The 16,034-nt window shown below is 57.2% G+C and overlaps 1 protein-coding gene across 2 annotated transcripts in view; it reads left to right on the plus strand.

Moving 5' to 3' along the window:
- Window positions 1–5,561: 5,561 nt before the first annotated feature.
- The window catches only part of BAHCC1 (BAH domain and coiled-coil containing 1), a 54,199-nt gene continuing 43,726 nt past the window's right edge, over window positions 5,562–16,034 (plus strand). The window contains exons 1-5 of one of the 2 annotated variants that reach the window (XM_075580059.1): window positions 5,562–5,996; window positions 11,397–13,121; window positions 14,494–14,599; window positions 14,760–14,968; window positions 15,394–15,552. In XM_075580059.1, the coding sequence (XP_075436174.1) occupies window positions 5,843–5,996; window positions 11,397–13,121; window positions 14,494–14,599; window positions 14,760–14,968; window positions 15,394–15,552 (2,353 nt within the window). In that variant the 5' untranslated portion in view covers window positions 5,562–5,842. The remainder of the gene's footprint in view (window positions 5,997–11,396; window positions 13,122–14,493; window positions 14,600–14,759; window positions 14,969–15,393; window positions 15,553–16,034) is intronic. The other variant, XM_075580058.1, reaches the window with a different exon arrangement.

A 16,034-nucleotide genomic window follows, 5' to 3' on the forward strand; every position in this document is an offset into this window, starting at 1 on the left:
ACTGGGAGACCAGGCCTCGGTGTAACAGGTTGGAGAGTGGGCACTGGGAGACCAGGCCTCGGTGTAACAGGTTGGAGAGTGGGCACTGGGAGACCAGGCCTCGGTGTAACAGGTTGGAGAGTGGGCACTGGGAGACCAGGCCTCGGTGTAATAGGTTGGAGAGTGGGCACTGGGAGACCGTGCCTCGGTGTAACAGGTTGGAGAGTGGGCACTGGGAGACCAGGCCTCGGTGTAACAGGTTGGAGAGTGGGCACTGGGAGACCAGGCCTCGGTGTAACAGGTTGGAGAGTGGGCACTGGGAGACCAGGCCTCGGTGTATCAGGTTGGAGAGTGGGCACTGGGAAACCGTGCCTCGGTGTAACAGGTTGGAGAGTGGGCACTGGGAGACCAGGCCTCGGTGTAACAGGTTGGAGAGTGGGCACTGGGAGACCAGGCCTCGGTGTAACAGGTTGGAGAGTGGGCACTGGGAGACCAGGCCTCGGTGTAATAGGTTGGAGAGTGGGCACTGGGAGACCAGGCCTCGGTGTAATAGGTTGGAGAGTGGGCACTGGGAGACCAGGCCTCGGTGTAACAGGTTGGAGAGTGGGCACTGGGAGACCGTGCCTCGGTGTAATAGGTTGGAGAGTGGGCACTGGGAGACCAGACCTCGGGGTATCAGGTTGGAGAGTGGGCACTGGGAGACCGTGCCTCGGTGTAATAGGTTGGAGAGTGGGCACTGGGAGACCAGGCCTCGGTGTAACAGGTTGGAGAGTGGGCACTGGGAGACCAGGCCTCGGTGTAACAGGTTGGAGAGTGGGCACTGGGAGACCGTGCCTCGGTGTAATAGGTTGGAGAGTGGGCACTGGGAGACCAGACCTCGGGGTATCAGGTTGGAGAGTGGGCACTGGGAGACCAGACCTCGGTGTATCAGGTTGGAGAGTGGGCACTGGGAGACCAGACCTCGGTGTAACAGGTTGGAGAGTGGGCACTGGGAGACCAGGCCTCGGTGTAACAGGTTGGAGAGTGGGCACTGGGAGACCAGGCCTGGGTGTAACAGGTTGGAGAGTGGGCACTGGGAGACCAGGCCTCGGTGTAATAGGTTGGAGAGTGGGCACTGGGAGACCAGGCCTCGGTGTAATAGGTTGGAGAGTGGGCACTGGGAGACCGTGCCTCGGTGTAATAGGTTGGAGAGTGGGCACTGGGAGACCAGACCTCGGGGTATCAGGTTGGAGAGTGGGCACTGGGAGACCAGGCCTCGGTGTATCAGGTTGGAGAGTGGGCACTGGGAGACCAGGCCTCGGTGTAACAGGTTGGAGAGGGCACTGGGAGACCAGGCCTCGGTGTATCAGGTTGGAGAGTGGGCACTGGGAGACCAGGCCTCGGTGTAATAGGTTGGAGAGTGGGCACTGGGAGACCAGGCCTCTGTGTATCAGGTTGGAGAGTGGGCACTGGGAGACCAGGCCTCGGTGTATCAGGTTGGAGAGTGGGCACTGGGAGACCAGGCCTCGGTGTAACAGGTTGGAGAGTGGGCACTGGGAGACCAGGCCTCGGTGTAACAGGTTGGAGAGTGGGCACTGGGAGACCGTGCCTCGGTGTAATAGGTTGGAGAGTGGGCACTGGGAGACCAGGCCTCGGTGTAACAGGTTGGAGAGTGGGCACTGGGAAACCGTGCCTCGGTGTAACAGGTTGGAGAGTGGGCACTGGGAGACCAGGCCTCGGTGTAACAGGTTGGAGAGTGGGCACTGGGAGACCAGGCCTCGGTGTAACAGGTTGGAGAGTGGGCACTGGGAGACCAGGCCTCGGTGTAATAGGTTGGAGAGTGGGCACTGGGAGACCAGGCCTCGGTGTAATAGGTTGGAGAGTGGGCACTGGGAGACCAGGCCTCGGTGTAACAGGTTGGAGAGTGGGCACTGGGAGACCGTGCCTCGGTGTAATAGGTTGGAGAGTGGGCACTGGGAGACCGTGCCTCGGTGTAACAGGTTGGAGAGTGGGCACTGGGAGACCAGGCCTCGGTGTAACAGGTTGGAGAGTGGGCACTGGGAGACCAGGCCTCGGTGTATCAGGTTGGAGAGTGGGCACTGGGAGACCAGGCCTCGGTGTAATAGGTTGGAGAGTGGGCACTGGGAGACCAGGCCTCGGTGTAATAGGTTGGAGAGTGGGCACTGGGAGACCAGGCCTCGGTGTAACAGGTTGGAGAGTGGGCACTGGGAGACCAGGCCTCGGTGTAATAGGTTGGAGAGTGGGCACTGGGAGACCGTGCCTCGGTGTATCAGGTTGGAGAGTGGGCACTGGGAGACCAGACCTCGGTGTAACAGGTTGGAGAGTGGGCACTGGGAGACCAGGCCTCGGTGTTTCAGGTTGGAGAGTGGGCACTGGGAGACCAGGCCTCGGTGTAACAGGTTGGAGAGTGGGCACTGGGAGACCAGGCCTCGGTGTAACAGGTTGGAGAGTGGGCACTGGGAGACCAGGCCTCGGTGTAACAGGTTGGAGAGTGGGCACTGGGAGACCAGGCCTCGGTGTATCAGGTTGGAGAGTGGGCACTGGGAGACCAGGCCTCGGTGTAACAGGTTGGAGAGTGGGCACTGGGAGACCAGGCCTCGGTGTAATAGGTTGGAGAGTGGGCACTGGGAGACCAGGCCTCGGTGTAATAGGTTGGAGAGTGGGCACTGGGAGACCAGGCCTCGGTGTAATAGGTTGGAGAGTGGGCACTGGGAGACCAGGCCTCGGTGTAACAGGTTGGAGAGTGGGCACTGGGAGACCGTGCCTCGGTGTAATAGGTTGGAGAGTGGGCACTGGGAGACCAGACCTCGGGGTATCAGGTTGGAGAGTGGGCACTGGGAGACCAGGCCTGGGTGTATCAGGTTGGAGAGTGGGCACTGGGAGACCAGGCCTCGGTGTAACAGGTTGGAGAGGGCACTGGGAGACCAGGCCTCGGTGTATCAGGTTGGAGAGTGGGCACTGGGAGACCAGGCCTCGGTGTAATAGGTTGGAGAGTGGGCACTGGGAGACCAGGCCTCGGTGTAACAGGTTGGAGAGTGGGCACTGGGAGACCAGGCCTCGGTGTAACAGGTTGGAGAGTGGGCACTGGGAGACCAGGCCTCTGTGTATCAGGTTGGAGAGTGGGCACTGGGAGACCAGGCCTCGGTGTAACAGGTTGGAGAGTGGGCACTGGGAGACCAGGCCTCGGTGTAACAGGTTGGAGAGTGGGCACTGGGAGACGAGGCCTCGGTGTAACAGGTTGGAGAGTGGGCACTGGGAGACCGTGCCTCGGTGTAACAGGTTGGAGAGTGGGCACTGGGAGGACGTCTGAGCGGTTGTTCACCTTTCATATCCCCCCAGAGAAGGTGCCAGGGAACGTGCTGGGAGGCAGAGGATGCAGTGAGGGTCAGCAGGAGGTTACACGTGGGAATGGGGCATCTGGGGCAGAGGAATTTACTGACTGGTGTTTACTTAAATGAAGGCCAGTAAAAGTCTTTTAACAACAAGTAATTAAATGAGACAGCTGCAGCAATTTAACAAGAGGCTAGCTCCTCTCCGGCAGCCCCCCTCCCCGATAGAGAGCACCCCCTGCAGGTCAGAGGAATACCAGGGTGCTTTACTGCTAGGGACATCCTGTATCTTACAGCCATCCTAATACAGCGACACCTACCTCTCACCCTCCTAATACAGGGCCACCTACCTCTCACCCTCCTAATACAGGGCCACCTACCTCTCACCCTACTAATACAGGGCCACCTACCTCTCACCCTCCTAATACAGGGCCACCCACCTCTCACCCCCTAATACAGGGACACCTACCTCTCACCCTCCTAATACAGGGCCACCTACCTCTCACCCCCTAATACAGGGACACCTACCTCTCACCCTCCTAATACAGGGCCACCTACCTCTCACCCTCCTAATACAGGGACACATACCTCTCACCCTCCTAATACAGGGCCACCTACCTCTCACCCTCCTAATACAGGGACACATACCTCTCACCCTCCTAATACAGGGACACCTACCTCTCACCCCCTAATACAGGGACACCAACCTCTCACCCTCCTAATACAGGGCCACCTACCTCTCAGCCCCTAATACAGGGACACCTACCTCTTACCCTCCTAATACAGGGCCATCTACCTCTCACCCCCTAATACAGGGACACCTACCTCTCACTCTCCTAATACAGGGACACCTACCTCTCACCCCCTAATACAGGGACACATACCTCTCACCCTCCTAATACATGGACACCTACCTCTCACCCTCCTAATACAGGGACAAATACCTCTCACCCTCCTAATACAGAGACACAAATCTCACCCTCCTAATTCAGAGACAGATACCTCTCACCCTCCTAATACAGAGACACATACCTCTCACCCTCCTAATACAGAGACACATACCTCTCACCCTCCTAATACAGAGACACCTACCTGTCACCCCCTAATACAGGGACACATACCTCTCACCCCCTAATACAGGGACACATACCTCTCACCCTCCTCACCCCTAATACAGAGAGACATACCTCTCACCCTCCTAATACAGGGACACGTACCTCTCACCCCCTAATACAGGGACACATACCTCTCACCTTCCTCAACCCTAATACAGAAACACATACCTCTCACCCTCCTCACCCCTAATACAGAGACACGTACCTCTCACCCCCCCTAATACAGGGACACATACCTCTCACCCCTCCCAATACAGGGACAGATACCATTCACCCCCCTAATACAGAGACTCATACCTCTCCCGCCCTCCAATACAGAGACTCATACCTCTCCCCCCCTAATACAGGGACTGACACCACTCTCCCCCCTCACCCCTAATACAGAGACCGATACCTCTCACCTCCCACCCCACCCCCCACTAATACAGGGACATATACCTCTCCCCACAATACTGGGACACATGCCTCTCACCCCCCACTAATACAGGAACACATACCCCTCACCCCCCCTAATACAGGGACACATACCCCTCACCCCCCTAATACAGGGACACATACCTCTCATCCTCCCTAATACAAGGATACATTCCTCTCAACCTCCCCCCCTAATACAGGGACATATTCCTCTCATTTGCTTCCTTTAATACAGGGACACATACCCCTCCACCCCTGATGCAGAGACAGACATCTCTCACCCCCCCCCCCCTAATACAGGGACACATACCCCTCCACCCCTGATACAGAGACAGACACCTCTCACCCCCCCCTAATACAGGGACACATACCCCTCCACCCCTGATACAGAGACAGACACCTCTCACCCCCCCTCCCCCTAATACAGGGACACATACCTCTCAGCCCCCCCCCCCTAATACAGGGACACATACTTTTCACCCCCTCCTAATACACAGACATCAGGGGCACATACACCTCTCCCATCGTAACACACAGACACCGGCAGCTCTCCCCTCCTCCATGTGCCTAATAACCGAATGTGCAGACTGGGAGTTCTAGTAACGACACGTAAGAAAGAATAATAATTAGCGCGGCCTTTGTATCGAGGCCAATAAGCGTTTGCTTTTCCGCACCACGGCCCCTTTCCACTTGTGGCTTCATCAACTGTGAGGAACGTGCGAACGTTAGCTGCAGGTCGTTAGGCAGAAGAAATGGCTCCCGCCGCTGACCCAGCGGAGTTACCACGTGTGCCGTGTAACGGGCGGAGTACCGCGCGTGTTCTCGGTGTCTGGGGCGCATATATCATCCAAGTTTCAGGGCTGCAAATGAAATGCACAAAACGGCACAGGAATTACCCAAGAATAACTCCCACCTTGGTGATAAATCTGATGCTGTTTTTTGGGCCGCTCGGGGAGTTTGATCCGTAGCTGTCTCTTTGTCACGGTCTGTGATGTCTTGGTGACAATGTGCCTCTTTTATTTTGTCGCCCCTTCCCCCCCCTCAGGTTACCCTCGCTTCTCTGCCAGCCTGGCGTCCACTTTCCTACCCATGAGCCACCTGGACCACGGAAACAGCAACGTCTTATACGGACAGCACCGGTTCTACGAGTCGCAGAAAGGCAAGTGTGCAGCGCCAGCCCCCCTCCCCCGAGTATCGGCGGCGACCCCCCCCCCCCCCCCAATTATTATCACACGCCCCGTAACGGGAGCATGGACCCCTACACTGCCAGAGAGGCCTGGGGAATGAACGGTGCGGGATGGAAACTGGAATGTGTGTCAGTGTGAGAAAGATATTTTAGGGTCTGTGCCAGGTGGGGGGGTGCCGACTGCAGTCTTCCAGGGTCAGATTTTCAGGATACCCCTGCTTCAGCACAGGTGGCTCACTGAGCCACTGATTGAGCCACCTGTGCCAAAGCAGGGACTGATTGAGCCACCTGTGCTGAAGCAGGGACTGATTGAGCCACCTGTGCTGAAGCAGGGATATCCTGAAAACATGACCTGGTGGCCCTTGAGGACTGCAGTTGAGCCCCCCTAACCTGTGCTATACAGTGCGTGTCCTCCCACGCGCACGAACCACGCCACGTACGTGGCTCTTCCCGCTGCGCCCGTCTCCCCCTTTGTGTGTGCGCGTATTCTGCCACCTCGCCCGTTGATCGGAGCGGTTTTATTTATAGTCTGAGGCGGCCGCGATTTAATTTGACGCCGCCGGCTTTTGACCTTTTTAGTCATCTGGCGCGGCGCAAGCGGAGGTCCGCGAGGCTTCTCTGACGGGTGAAACGTTTGTGAATGACTGCGGAGATCTGACCAGTTTGAACACTTGTAATTTAAAGGGCGGGGGGGTGGGGGGGGGCGACAACACAAAGACAGATTTGGCCACTTTTTAAAAACAAACTTGCACACGCTTCCCAACACACGCTTCCCAACACACGCGTGGCCAATCTCAACATACATCCAGGCAGCATCCATGCTGCTGCACCGGTCTCCTTTTATGCCAAGGTTTGCCAATGAAGTGTTGTTGTATTGATGTCGTAATGAGACCTGTTTCTGGACGTGATGTGCGGCTGAAAACAGGACAGGCAGCGCTGAGCCGTGCGGATGCTCCGCGATGAGCCCCGTCATCCTCAATGAGGATGTCTTGAGGGGGGGCTCCCGCGAGCGTCCGCAGGCGTGCTGAGGCGCAGGGATTTTCAGCCGACAGCAGAACCTGTTTCTGAGCGCGCTGTCGGCTGAAAACCTCCAATCACAGCCGAGCAGCGTCACGATGTCGGCACGTTAACGTCGGCGCTTCGCGGGCTATTGGCCCAGTGACGTCAGTGCTCCGCCTCCCGATCGCGCACGCTGGCTCGCCTGCAAGTCCATACAATCGCTCCGGATTGAGCAGGCGAGCCTCCGCGTCAGCGCGGAGGAGCGCTGTCGGTGCTTCCACGGACGCAGCCTAAGTGGACGTTATATCCGTGGAGGTGGCAGTCCCACGGCACGTCCTGCGCGCCAGGCTCCGGGTTTTTTCCCCCCACTTGCCTCTGCGCGCTGTTTTTTCTTTGCAAAGTCATAAGCTAAAACAACAGGACTGGACTTGAATTTCTCTCTGACCTGAGTTTACTTAAACCTTCTCCACGTGCGGCTTGTGCGGCTTGGAATGCCGCGCTAATCCCTCGCTAATCTGAGAATCCTATGCCAGGAGGGATAGGAGGAGAAGGAAGCCGGCCCCGTGGAAAAGCAAAATGGAGACAAAAATGCCGCCCCGTATGAAACATTTAGTAACAAAGGGGGAGGGGGAGGGGAGGGGGAGGGGGGGTAAGAAACCACGTCACTCATATGTTACAAGATTTCCAGCGTCTCAGGGTCCTTCACCTGGTCCTACCTCTTACCCCAGGGGGGCGCAAATTGGGGGTTGCATGATTTTCCAGGGGGTGCTGCGGCAGTTGCAGAGGCCCCGCGCTCTTCCCCCAGGCATTTAAATTAAATGCCAGGGGCCTCTGCAACTTCCCTTACCTTGCCCATGGCGATGCGTCGCCGTGTGGCGTCAAATGACGCTGTGGGGGTCACGTCACCCCCACAGCGTCATTTGGCGCCGACGACAAGGTAAGGAGGGGGGCGCGAGCGGGGGGGGGGGGAGGCGGGAGAGAAGGCAAGTGGGTGCAGACTGACAAGTTTGCGCGCCCGTGCTCTACCCGACCCTGAGAGGTTGGAAAGTTTGTAACATCTCGGCCCCCCGGCCCCCTCTCCCTCCCGTGTTATACATGGAAGAAAGGACACACGCGGCCCCCCCGCCCTTCTCTGCGCATGGGACCCTGAGAATCGCCCCCTTTGTATTCGCTGAGCAGTTACAGGGCATGAGAGGTGTTGGGTAACCTCGTGCCTCTTGTGTAATGCCGGGCAGGCACATCTGGCAGCGTGAAGGGTTAAGTATATTAAGCAAAACCGGGTTACCCAAAGGGCTTGGCGTTTTACAATGTGACAAATCACCAGTGCAATAACTGTGATCATAAAAACACATCTGCGCAGTGACATGACATGACTGTACGCCTGGCTCAGCCAGACCGTCCCCTCCTCCTGAAACATGAGTGTGCTGCAATCTACAACGTTGCCGGGTATGACTTCACACTTCCCATACCCAGTAGCAGTAGCTGTTTGAGAGGAGACGTTTTGGAAGCCAACACAACATCATTGAGGCAGACCAGGCAAGGGGGTGGGACTATAGCAAGGGCGGGGGGGGGGGGGCAACTCCAGTCCTCATGGGCCACCAACAGGTCAGGTTTTCAGAATATCCCTCCTTCAGCACAGGTGGCTTAGCCATTATGACTGAGCCACTGATTGAGCCACCTGTGCTGAAGCAGGAATATCCTGAAAACCTGACCTGTTGGTGGCCCTTGAGGACTGGAGTTAGCTACCCCAGGGCTATAGCTTCTCAATAAACAAGATGGGGGAGCGAGCCTTAAACGTCGGGTTGGAAACGGCCATTGCATGCAAAGGGTTTCCGTTTTGTGCTCTACAGAATAAGAGCATTGGGTGATTGAACGTTTATGTTGATACTCCGTGTCCACATATATTGCTGCATGTTCATTTTTAGTTGGGGGGGGGCCTGGAATATAAACTTCTCTAATAAAGCCGTTTCCTGCATCCCTGCCAGCTAAGTGAAGACCTCATCGCATTGTTTCTGCCTCTGGCTTGCAATTTGTCTCCATTAAATGTTATATTTTGACTGTTCGGATGAGAACAGGTGGGGGGTTGGGGGGGGTGGGAATCGTCCCCCTAGTGAAACCCAAGCGCTGGGACCCAGCCTGGCGGATTTCGCGAGACCCCCATCCCTCTCCCTGCCCCAGTGCTGACAGAGGCGCTTCCTAAGTGGGATCTCGTCTTTCACAGTAATGTGGTTCCCCCCCCCTAATCCAAGGACCCAGTGAGAGGCAGCCCGTCCCATGGCAGGTCCCTTCCCCTAACCTCCTGACGGTTCGGGAGAGACAGTACAGTGGGAACGCAATGCCTCCTCCCCTGTGTGTGTTTTACTAATGCGGTGCAGTATATTACCGGCCCAACTCACCGTGACCGGGGGGGGGGGGGGGGGGGCTCACTCCTCCTCACCTCCCCCCAGAGCTCACTCCTCCTCACCTCCCCCCAGAGCTCACGCCTCCTCACCTCCCCCATGAGCTCACTCCTCACCTCCCCCCAGAGCTCACTCCTCCTCACCTCCCCCCAGAGCTCACTCCTCCTCACCTCCCCCCAGGAGCTCACTCCTCCTCACCTCCCCCCAGAAGCTCACTCCTCCTCACCTCCCCCCAGAGCTCACACCTCCTCACCTCCCCCCAGAGCTCACTCCTCCTCACCTCCCCCCAGAGCTCACTCCTCCTCACCTCCCCCCAGAGCTCACTCCTCCTCACCTCCCCCCAGAGCTCACTCCTCCTCACCTCCCCCCAGGGCTCACTCCTCCTCACCTCCCCCCAGGAGCTCACTCCTCCTCACCTCCCCCCAGAGCTCACTCCTCACCTCCCCCCAGAGCTCACTCCTCCTCACCTCCCCCCAGAGCTCACTCCTCCTCACCTCCCCCCAGAGCTCACTCCTCCTCACCTCCCCCCAGAGCTCACTCCTCCTCACCTCCCCCCCAGGAGCTCACTCCTCCTCACCTCCCCCCAGAGCTCACTCCTCCTCACCTCCCCCCAGAGCTCACTCCTCCTCACCTCCCCTCAGAGCTCACTCCTCCTCACCTCCCCCCAGAGCTCACTCCTCCTCACCTCCCCCCAGAGCTCACTCCTCCTCACCTCTCCCCAGAGCTCACTCCTCCTCACCTCCCCCCAGGAGCTCACTCCTCACCTCCCCCCAGAGCTCACTCCTCCTCACCTCCCCCCAGGAGCTCACTCCTCCTCACCCCCCCCCCAGAGCTCACTCCTCCTCACCTCCCCCCAGAGCTCACTCCTCCTCACCTCCCCCCAGAGCTCACTCCTCACCTCCCCCAGAGCTCACTCCTCCTCACCTACCCCCAGAGCTCACTCCTCCTCACCTCCCCCCAGGAGCTCACTCCTCCTCACCTCCCCCCAGGAGCTCACTCCTCCTCACCCCCCCCCCAGAGCTCACTCCTCACCTCCCCCCAGAGCTCACTCCTCCTCACCTCCCCCCAAAGCTCACTCCTCCTCACCTCCCCCCAGAGCTGACTCCTCTTCACCTCCCCCCAGAGCTCACTCCTCACCTCCCCCCAGAGCTCACTCCTCCTCACCTCCCCCCAGAGCTCACTCCTCCTCACCTCTCCACAGAGCTCACTCCTCCTCACCTCCCCCCAGGAGCTCAGTCCTCGTCACCTCCCCCCAGAGCTCACTCCTCCTCACCTCCCCCCAGAGCTCACTCCTCCTCACCTCCCCCCAGAGCTCACTCCTCCTCACCTCCCCCCAGGAGCTCACTCCTCCTCACCTCCCCGCAGAGCTCACTCCTCCTCACCTCCCCCCAGAACTCACTCCTCCTCACCTCCCCCCAGGAGCTCACTCCTCCTCACCTCCCCTCAGAGCTCACTCCTCCTCACCTCCCCCCAGAGCTCACTCCTCCTCTTTTTAACTTGGGAGGTCTTTTCCCTTTGCTGCAAAGAACAGGACCTACTACGGTTCCTTCCCCTCATACAGAGGTAAAGGGGGAGGGTTCACAGTGTAGTGTTAGGACCTGCATTAATTTTGGTTATACCTTGACGTTGGTATGCAGGCTTATGACGCTTTGGCCAAAGGGTTTAACTAAATAACCAAGTAAATATTATTATTATTATTAAAGTATTTAAACTTTATACTTATTACTTTATATGTTTTGTTAATTGGGTGTGGCATTGGGCTCCCCTGTCTTTTGTATGTTACAGAAATGGCAGGAAAGATGGCTGACTGCTTTTGCATCTTCTGTATGTGTTGACAGATTTGAGTATTTTTAACCGTCCCTGATCCCTAAATGTTTTTCTTCCTCTCTCGGTTCCTTTTCACTGTTCTCTCCCTAACCAGTGGATCCATGTTTGTTTCTCCCACACACTCATTCCCTGACTCCTTCTATTGCAGATAATTTCTATTTGCGGAACCTGCCAGCCCAACCCACCCTCCTGTCGGCCAATCACAACTTCCCCAGCATAGCGCGGGCAGCTCCAGGTCACCCCATTGGCTCCTGCAGCCGGGACAGAGAGAACAGCCACCTGCAGAAAGTTCCCAAGGATGCAGACCGCTTCCTGGGGGTCTCTGACCTCAGCAAGGAGAAGATGAGCAAGGGGGACCTCAAGGAGAGGCACCTGGAGGAGGAGGGGAAGGACCGGCAGAAAGCGGTGCTGCCCATCTCCCTGGACAACCATTGCAAGGAGGATATACACCAGAGAGGCTCGTGCGAGAACCGGAACAAGCATCTCAACTCTTGCCTGATGACCTCCAAGGTGCTAAATGGGGACCCCGGCAAAGTGATGCTATCGAGCTGCACAGGTGGGGTGGGGATGCCCCGTCAAGGGAGCGGCATGGGCCAGAGCCGATGTGCCAAAGACATGATGAGGTCCGACCGGGCGTATCCCCAGCACGAACCCCAGCAGCCGTACAGCGAGTGCCTAGAGAGGAGACAGATGCTTCACCACTCCGTGTCCTACACTGTACAGTCCAACCTCCCCAGCATTCCCGCCCCGCTCAACACCTCGTCTGGCTCATTCCCCTGTCTCCAGCTCCATTCCAACCCGGACGCGGTGTGTTCTTTGCAGGACAAAACTGGCCGAGAGCTGAAGATGGGCAGGCCCACGTTCGTGCCTTCCGTGGGGCACTTCACCGACAAAAGCCGGCCTTTTCAGGTGACCCCGGAGAGCTGCCACGTGGACAGGGGTGAGGGAAAGGACAGGAGTCACGAGATGAACTCTGACCCGCACCACACGGGGTCTTACGGCAACACATTCTCCCACCTGAAAGCCGAGGCTAAAGGGGAGAGGAGGCCGGAGTGGCACCAGAACACAGCCGCCAGGATCAAAAATTTGGAGTTCTTGAACAGCGGGGGTTCCGAGCCGGCGATGCAGAGAGCCATGGAGAAGGGGGCGTATTTTGAGATGCCTCCCTCGCAGGACTGCCCCCGCCCCAATCACCAGGATGCGCACTGTGTGAAAACAAGCCAATCCTGCTGCACTTTAGACAGGGCATCCAAGGACCCCCAGGCCCAAACTTCTCAGAAGGTTGCTAGGATACGGCACCAGCAGCACAGGCCTCCAGACATGGAGCAGACAGGAAGTGGCCAGGATGGAAAGAGGAAGTCCATCGAGCTAAGCTCCCTGGGCTACAATGGGCCTCATCTGAACCCATGGACCGACCCTCCCATCTCAATCAGCGAGGAGAGGAAGAACTCGTACCTTGACCCCTTCAGCACAAGTTTACAGCAGGCTGCGCTAATGACCCCGGGCCCCTCCCTGAGCCAGGAAATGCAGGGCCCCACCAACGAAGTCTCCGCCATGAAAAACCTGCTGAAGTACAGCAACCAAGCACTTATCGTGGGGCAGAGGGCCCCCTTCGTGGGTTTGGGGAACATGAAGGCCAGCTGCTCCCACCAAGAAATGAAATTCCACTCTGGCAAGTGCCAGCCGGAGCAGGAGAGGATGGATTGTGCCCGGAGCCGGGAGAACGAGCCATCTCATGGGGATGGGGAAGTCCGACAGCCCCCAGTTGGTATTGCGGTGGCCGTAGCACGTCAGAAGGATACGGGGAATCGCCACGAGCCATCCTTTGGTGCCAATTCCAGCCGGCAGAGCAGGGCTAACATGGGACTGAAAGGTACATACCAGGTCCTCCTCCCCTCACTGCTCCCTATAACTCCTCCCCTGACTGCTCCTATGACCTCTCCCTATAACTCCTCCCCTGACTGCTCCTATAACTCCTACCCTAACTGCTCCTATAACTCCTCCCATAACTGCTCCTATAACTCCTCCCCTAACTGCTCCTATACCCTTTCCCTATAACTCCTCCCCTATCCGCTCCCTATATCTCCTCCCCTAACTGCTCCCTATAACTCCTCCCCTATCCGCTCCCTATAACTCCTCCCCTAACTGCTCCTATAGCCGCACCCTATAACTACTTCCAAACAGCTGCGTTAACCTCTGCCAACATCACTACGCCAGCAGAGCACATAACATTGATTCCGTGTTAGGTTACCATAACACCCGTATTCAAGTCTCGATACGTTAGCACATTTACAAAAGATTGAATTCTATACCCCCCACCAGCTTACCTGGCTAGGGTCTAAAGGTAACCCAACTACAGGAGTGTTCCTACAATATGTGGGCATAAGGTTGGCACGTTCAAATGAATACAAGTGGAAGCACAGATCTTGCGCCCAAACCTCTAGCCCATGCCAGCGCTGAGTGCTAACACCACAAACCCTGCCCACTCAGGATTTGCACAGTGGATCCCTTCGGGAGGAAGTTTTTTGTGAGTGGGAGGAGGCGCGCGAGGTTCCTGTCTGATGGAGAGTGATGTCACTGTGTGGTTGGGGGGGGCAGAAGGGGAGGGGGAGTGGCAGGAAGGGAAGATCCGGGGGTTACCAGAAGCCCTTGGCTCACTCGCGACACATGGCTTTCATTAGCCGGCCTCTGGGCCAAACCCCTGATGAGACACAGCTTCCAGCTGAGGGCCTGGAAGTCTAGTCAGCTGGCTAGGCCTGGAGAAGCCAGGCTATTAACTCCTTCAGGGAGGCCCCCGACAAACTGCCCTCAAGCCCTAAAAGGGGCCGCACACATAGGGAATTTTACCCACTGGGTTAAATAAAAATGGACGCTGCCTGCGTTGCAAGATCCCCCTTCTTCATTGGCTGTTCGGCAAAGATGCCCAGCGCCCGTCTTTTTAGAAGGAAGGTGGGCAATCGGGGGCGGTTTGGGGGCACTGCTGCTTTGAATCGGGTTGGGAGAACTAAAACTGAGGAAGTTTCTGTTTGTGACGCGGAGGAAGCTCCCAGGCCAGATTTAGGGAATCGTTACGGATAACCCGGTAACGCCAGCCTGACCTGTCCCACGATGGGTAAAGAAGGGATCCTGTCGCCCTTTGTCCTGCTCTGGGAGCTCCCATGTAGCGCTGGATCCCACCACGGCAGATAGAAAGCTTGTGTCCGCGCGCGGTCTCGCTCACGCCTCCTTTTGTCTCCATGTAACAGCCGGCGCTGGCCGATCCATGCATGTTATTGACCTGGACGCAGACGAGGAGAGGAGCCGCCTGTGTGACGAGAGGCTGGGGATCTCCGGGAGGGACCTTCTAATGCAGTGAGTACCTTTCCTGTGCCGACGGTATGGTTAACCTCCCTGGTACTCCAACACTGTGGGCACCAAATCCTCTTCTCTGTGGGTGCTGCCACGTTGCCCCCACACGCACGTTGTATGTATAATTTGCACACCCTCCGTGCCGCTCTTCCTTCCATTCCAGGGACAACAAGGACCTGGTGGAATTTGCCAGAATCCACCCCTCCAGCGGTTGCCCCGGAGATCTGACGCCTCACCTCATGATCGCCGGCGGCTCCTCCCTCCAAGCCAGTCAATTAGGAGGTGACCCCGCCACACACAGTCACCCTACCCACCCTCATTGGCTGCCCAGAACCAGGAGTCCCTCCATTTGGATGGGGGGACATTCTTATGGTGAGTGAACGGATCAGAGGGGCAGATACCCAGGATGACACCGCGCATGTGCCGGGGGAGCGTGGCACCGCTGCTGAAGGGGTTCCTGGTGCACTGTGTATATGTGCCACGGGTAATTGGGCACTGCCGGCTTTGTGTGCAGAGGGGTCATAGATTGCATGCGCTTTAGCAGGTGCCAGCGAAGGCTTTGCTTGGGCAATATGTGTTGAGAGAAGCATGGCATTGCTTCTCTTTGTTCAATAGTATCTGCTTTGTGTACAATAATAAGCCTGGCACTGCCAGTCTCGGGTACTATGGAGGTTTTAGTGTGAGTGGATTGTAGGTGGTCTCAGAAGGATATGGGTAGCAGTCTCGGGATGCTGGTGTGTGTCTCGGATCACTTTGTCGGTCTGCAGCTGGTTTCTGATCTCTCCATGTCTCACCAGGTATCAGTCACCCAGCTTTACACCAGAACCTCCCCCCGGGATTTCCACCCTCCATGCCTAGTGCCATGCAACCCGTGTTCCCTCTGTCACAGGACCCCCCTGCCCAGCTGGTCATACTACCTCCGGAGCCCTCCCCCCACACCGCTCCTCACCCGCTCGGTAAGAGAACGCCACTCATCTCGGTGCGGCCACCTCTGGGGTGCATGGTGTGAAAGCACCGAACGTACTCACGGGTTTCTTCTACTTATACTGCCCCGCGGTGGCACCGCAGTTATGCATGAGGTCACAGAGCAGAGTGACACCTATTCTCTCGCGCTGTCATGCCGATGACAATATATGGAACGTTTTGGTGCAGCCATAAGATAGATCGCGCAGTAAAGAAACGCATAACAATATCATGCACAAAAAGGGAACAACTGTTATAACGTCACTGCCTTGGAAGTGGGTGATCCTGGGTTATACCAGTGCCAGCTACTGGTGACCTGGGGTACGCCACTTTGGGCAAAATCACTAAATGGTGCTACACGATGAGCCTATTCAAGTGACTCTCTCATAGAGTGTTGCCCTTTATCTCCCTGTGTCTCTGACCCGGCAGTTAGATTGTACGCTGTGTGTACAGCGCTGAGCACACAGGCGCGTCG

The sequence above is a fragment of the Ascaphus truei genome, chromosome 22, assembly GCF_040206685.1.
Source record: "Ascaphus truei isolate aAscTru1 chromosome 22, aAscTru1.hap1, whole genome shotgun sequence".
Taxonomy (NCBI): domain Eukaryota; kingdom Metazoa; phylum Chordata; class Amphibia; order Anura; family Ascaphidae; genus Ascaphus; species Ascaphus truei.